The sequence below is a fragment of the Notamacropus eugenii genome, chromosome 5, assembly GCF_028372415.1.
Source record: "Notamacropus eugenii isolate mMacEug1 chromosome 5, mMacEug1.pri_v2, whole genome shotgun sequence".
NCBI lineage: Eukaryota > Metazoa > Chordata > Mammalia > Diprotodontia > Macropodidae > Notamacropus > Notamacropus eugenii.
In genome coordinates, this window is record NC_092876.1 from 426919099 (window position 1) to 426925150 (window position 6052).

General features: G+C 38.2%; 1 protein-coding gene across 9 annotated transcripts in view; it reads left to right on the plus strand.

Moving 5' to 3' along the window:
- The window catches only part of SYNJ1 (synaptojanin 1), a 116261-nt gene extending 114038 nt beyond the window's left edge, over positions 1-2223 (plus strand). For 7 of the 9 annotated variants that reach the window (XM_072615072.1, XM_072615077.1, XM_072615069.1 and 4 more), the window contains one exon: positions 691-1697. In XM_072615072.1, the coding sequence (XP_072471173.1) occupies positions 691-1524 (834 nt within the window). In that variant the 3' untranslated portion in view covers positions 1525-1697. Of the gene's footprint in view, positions 1-690 lie in introns of all 9 variants that reach the window. The other 2 variants (XM_072615073.1, XM_072615078.1) reach the window with 2 other exon arrangements.
- The last annotated feature ends 3829 nt before the right edge of the window (positions 2224-6052 follow it).

The window sequence follows — 6052 nt, forward strand, 5'->3', positions numbered from 1 at the left end:
AGATCCCTAAGAGAAAATCTTCCTCTGTGGCATTTTCCACAGACTTAGTTCTAAAAATGAAACCTTGCCTTTAAAGTCAAAAGCTCCTTCACAAGGCAATTTGTCAGCTCCCAAAGATAAAGGTAAGAAGTGCATTGACTTGGGCTTCTGATTATAAATATGCTAACACACTAATTTCCATTCATTATTTCATATTAACATTTACATTTCTGTACATGAAAGAACAATGAAACCACAACATCAGTTTACATAGATGTTGAGAGATTGCTGCAAATGGCAAAACCAGCATAAGATTGTTCAAGGTGGAATTTCTTCATTCTGGGGCTACCATTTGGGCAACCAGTAGGTTAAACAAAGTACAGTTCCTAATTCTGTTTTTGTAACTCTCCATTTAGTTGTCAGTGCTTGCATGAATGAAATGTTTTTATTTTTTAAAGGAGGTTTTAACTAAAGAATTTATTTGGTGGGGTATGGTCAGAGGGAACCAAAAATATGGTAGAATTTCAGCCAGGCTTCATCCACCACATCATTCCACAAAGAATAATGAACTATGATATAAGTTTTCTATTTTAATACACAGATTTCTGAATTTGCCCAAAGAAATGAGGAGCATTAAGAGAATGTGAGGAATGGGGGTGGGAGGGTAGTATAAGAATCTATCTGAAATTCAGTGTCTTCTCTCTGTTTCAGATTAAAACAGATGAAGAGTATGATATTCAGTATGGAACACAATTAAGCAATGACTTTTCAGCTAATCTGTTTGCTCCATCAAAGTCTCAGATGTCTATTCAAACACCACCAGTTCTACCTTTAAACCAAAAGGAGTTGATTAAGTTGCCTTCCACATCACAAAGCTTTGCTTATTTCTTCAATACTGAAAGCTTCTTGCCAGGAATGCCACCTCTTCCAGCTCGGAGCAAATCCCAGGAAAATATCAAAAGTTCCTCAAACCCGTTTGTTGCTAGCTCAAACTTGACAAATCCTTTTAGTGACAGAACTTGTCCTCCTGGAAATCCATTTAGAACTGACCCTCAAGAATCTGAAATAATTTCATGGCTCCCCAAACAAGAATCTGTTAGCAGACCTTCCTCCTCTTCACATCTTCTCAGTCGTAATGTAAGCAAGGCTTCATTTCCCGAGGATGGACTGGAGGACAGTTTTGCTTTGCAGAGCACATCTTCAGCAGTGAAAAGCATCCCACCAAAAGGCTGGGTAACTTTTGAGGAGGAGGATTTCAGTGGAACACAGAAATCACAGGACAGTGCAACAGAGTTGCATAGAGTCAGTTCTGAGAAGTCAGCTGGTTGTGCAGACTTACTAGACACTCAATCAACTTCATTTCCTGACTCAGACTTTTCCTTGGACTGGAATAAAAATTCAACTGTTTCCTTCTGTATGTTGCCATCAAGAAGACCACCTGAGCCTCCTGCCCCCGTAGTAACACCTAGTCCTGCAACTCCTGTAGATCCTTTCGCCCCTGTGGCACCTAAGACTTCATCAGCAGTAGATTTTACAGAAAGATAATGTTATGAGATGAAAGGTCTTTTTGGCAAGATACATCCCCAAAAATGGGCATTAAAGTTATACTATGTGCAATAGTTAAGTGCACTGATATCTTCATAAAATACCACTATTTAATGTGTACAACTTTGAATATGTATATTTTGGGAATACACGAAGAAAATTCTCATCAAAAAGTTGAGTTTGAATGTGTTTATTGGGACAGGTAGTCAAAATAAGTAGTTCTTAATCCCAGTTTGAAAGTGCTTAAAGCTACTTTTAAGAATACTACTTATTCTTGAAATTATCTCTTATTCTTCCCCTCTAAAGAATATGAAAAAACCATGATAATTTTCATCTGACATAATCATCAACCCCTTCATACGGATTAGCATCTGGTATTTATGAATATTTACCAAAGAACTGCCAAAATTATACTGAAAAGCATTTGACAGGTATTACTTTTTTTAAATCGTAGAACAAATTATTTGCATTATTTGTCAAACTTTTATTTATGTGGTGCAGATTCAAGTCAGATTTTAATTACCTTCAGTGCCCTCTTGTGTCTTTTATCACCAGTGAAGAAGATTGTAACTATAACTGAGGCACTTTATATTTCATTTCAGTTATGTGGAATATTTTCATTTCCTGTTTCTTAAGCTCTTCTTCCCCAAATTGGGAAAAAAAAAACACATTAAAGGACTCATTTTTTTCTACCCCCAACTTATTGGTTTCTAGTCCAGTACCTCAGTGGAGCCAGAAGTTAACTGTCTTACGTAGTTTACCCAGACTGCCTTGAAAATCTTGTGGTTCTGTGAAAACATCTGGGGAGGCAACTATTGCATAGCTTATTTAATAGCATTTTAACTCCTGGTCTTAAACATGAGTCTCTCCTTGCTTTTGATTAAGGCACATTTTACCCCAAACCCATCCTCACTGTTGTATTGGCTGCTTTAGTTCTGAACATTGCCTCTAGCAAAAAAAAAGCAGCAGAGCTCAACCCTGGTGAAGCCCTTTTGAATGGAGGCTGTGATCCAGTACTGGATCCCATTAAGAGGCTCTGTTCCACATTACTGATGCCAGGTTCCCACGTCAGCTCCTGCAATGCACTGCCATCAGGCACCTGATCTTGCTTCCATTCTTTTATCAAGAAGTGTGCATACAAAATGTGGTATTTTGATAACATTAAGTAAACTCAAGCAGAAAATTCCTTTCATAACACTTCTGTTGCAAGTATAAGCTAAAGTGATTTTTACATTATTAAAAACATCACCAATATGCTTTTAAAAATAAGTATGATTTATAAATGGTCACCTTTATTGCCATATCACAGTTTATTCATTTAAATATGTGCATTAACCCGGGAAAAGATCAAGACCCTCACTTTTATTGGTATATTCTCAGAGTTTTTATCATAGTGAGAAACGTGTTGTAAAAAGCACAGAAGATTGCATCACTTAAAACACAAGGCAAACGTTATGTAAAAGATTCATCTAAATTCTTAAATGCTATCAAAATACTGTATTTGTAAAAGTAGTTCACATTTCTTCTGACAGCCAGGATCTGCTGTTAAATAGAAAAGAAACCCTAGTGGATTTTATATTGTGCTTTTTTTTTGTTCTTATCTGAATGATAGTATTTGTACATTTTAAACAGCAGTATTACTATAAGCAGTGTGCTTCAATATGTGAATTAACTTGTTAAATTGTGGCTGCTAACATCTGTGTAATGATCAGTGTTCGGATAGATGCTCTATAATTAGCGAAACAATTCTTTGAAAGTTGCTAGTGCAAATTGAAATTCTACATGTAAGCAGTGCTCCCTGTTGGATATCTAATGATAAACTACAGCCTAAAGTGTCCGTAACATGCAGCAGCTCGACATTTAACCAAGTCTGCGGGTTACTAAAAATTCAGAGTTTATTGAATTTAAAAGGTATGCTGCAAGTAGCTAATATAGTGTAATGTGTAATAGTGAAATAACTAGCAATTCTTTAAAAAAAAAAACAACTAAGCACTACATTGAAACACTAAACTTTCACTAATTCTTTGTCCTTTGTGGTAAGTTGCTATTTATATGTAACAATGTTATTGCTTATGTGGCACACTATTTATAACTATACACTTTACAAAACTCGTATTAAAATGCAGTGGTATGTGACATTCTGTACATATCCTGTGAAATGTGGCATCTTAATTAAAAATACCTGTCTTTACCATGTTGATCACTTTGCTTTAAACAGAGGTATTTTAGGAAAACAGTTCTGATTCTATTATACTTCCCTGGAGTTTTCAAAATAATTTCCATGATAATTAATGAAGGCCAGTTAAGCCAATTTGTCAGATGTGAGCAGTCATAAATCACGTATTCAGTAGTAAAATCTTCATCACTCTCCACCCTGAAGACCTTCCATTTCACCTTAGAAATTGACCTCAGACTTTATTGGTTCTTATTTTTAGGCATAAGCTTGATTATTTAGATAAACAAATAGTTTTGAGGGGTGGAAAAGAATATGCAGCAACGTGAAATGGCAGCCTCACTTTGACAAGAGGAGACCATGATTACATTCCAAGGTACAGTTTTTTAGCCACTGTCCTTGATTTTTGAAAGTTTGTGGAGAAGAGCAAATGTTACCGCCACTTTCAAAAAGTAGTGGTATTTGAAAGCTATAGGCAACATAATAATTGAATTACTGGCAAATCCTTAAAAAACAGTTATTAAAGGGATGGATAGAGAGAAAAATGTGATCACAAAGAACTGACATGGCTTTCTCAAAAATAATTCATGATGGACACTAATCTCATATCCTTTCCTGAAAGTCATTAAACTGGTAAATCAGATTCTCTAGAAAAGAAACAAGCCAGAAATTCTCTTACCACAATAAGATGAACTCAAGTAGGGTATATTAATGATTTTCATATTCTTGGGCCATTGGCTGCAATTTATCTGAAGCTCTCCTGTTCAGTGTCTGCCCAGAGAGAAATTTATTAACTTCATCTCACCTACTGTGTTCTTGAGAGTCAAACACTCCCCCCACACACACACACACACAAAGTGTTATTCTAGCTCCTATCATTTGATCCCCTTAACACTGACTTTCACATATTTTTTCAATAACTCCACTCTCACTGTCTTCTCCTTCCTTTTGTCAGGGAGAGACGGGACTTTGGGAGGAATATGTCCAGCTCAAAGTCAAAGAGAGACAGATGCAGGGCAAAGACTGCACTGTATTTCCCATACTCACTTTGCAACTTTGATGGGTGAACTGAGGGCAAAAGACGTCAGATCTCCCCACCAACAACCAGACCAAATCAGCATTGACTCTCTTGAGTTTTGTTTCACGCTGCATCATAAATTTCACAATCGGAAGTTGAAATCCCAAGTCCATCCCATGTGTTGCAATTTCCAGAGTTAGAGGCTTTCCAGACTTTCTGCTTCTTGGCCAAAAATCGAGGCAATTAAATGTTCTAGAACTTATGATCATAGATCTAGAGCTGCCAAGGTCTTTATGGCCATCAAGTCCAACCCTCTCTTGACAAATGAGGAAGCAGAGGCTCAGGGTCACCTATCAAGTAGTAGAGCTGGCATTCTCTAAATCCATCTTTCTACTATACTGCACTACTTCCCTACCTATGGGGTGAATGAGGGAGAGGATGGAGTTCTGAATCTGAAGTAGGCATACTGTGCCACTTGTTAAAGGTGGCCATTATGCCCAGTTTTTTAGTTATTATATGCTCTTTGTTTAGAAATTCTACAAACATGGGCTGGATGTAGAGTTCTACAGAAAGCCGGTGACTTTAAGCCAAAGTCATCAGCTCTTATTGAAAATCAGCCAATTCAAAGGGATCAATGACTTTATAAAGAATGGGGCAGGGGTGTACAGGAAGCATTTCTAATTAACTTTTGAGAGCCCATTGTTAATTTTTTTCAGCATGAGCATTTACACCTTAGAAATCAGCATTAAATACAAATCAGGGCTTGATTTTATCCCTTGTCTACTCTAGACTTAAACTGTTCATAACTCAGGTTAGACTCAAAATGTCCTTTTTTTTGAAAGCCAGTTCACTATTTACCAGCACAACCCTCCTAGAGCTCTGCTGGAGCTGAGAAGTCTCCGGGAAGGAAAACATGGACAGACCGGAGCTTAAAAATAAAAACAGGCATTTAGAGAGCTTTAAGGTGTGCTGAGAGGTAGATCCCCAAATCCACGCCAGGATCCGTCCCCAACCATCTAATTTGTCTATTTCCCTAATAACTAATTGAAGCTGGTGGGTAAAGTAGCCGTCCCCTCCGACTGCCCCAGGAAGACGGGATTCGGGTTTTAGACTGCGGAGAATTTTTGTGGATATCACAGAAAACGGGAAACCTGTTACTGATGAATAACACCCGACCGCACTGACGGAGCACCTTGCACGTGCTGCGCGGTGTCATTCCTAGCTCCCTCTGACAGGGATGCGCACGTGGAGGGGGCGGAGCCAGGGGCGGGGCCCTTCCGGTCCTCGGAGCGGCCAATCACCGCTCCTGCGCGCCTTTCACGAGGCCAAGAGGGCGG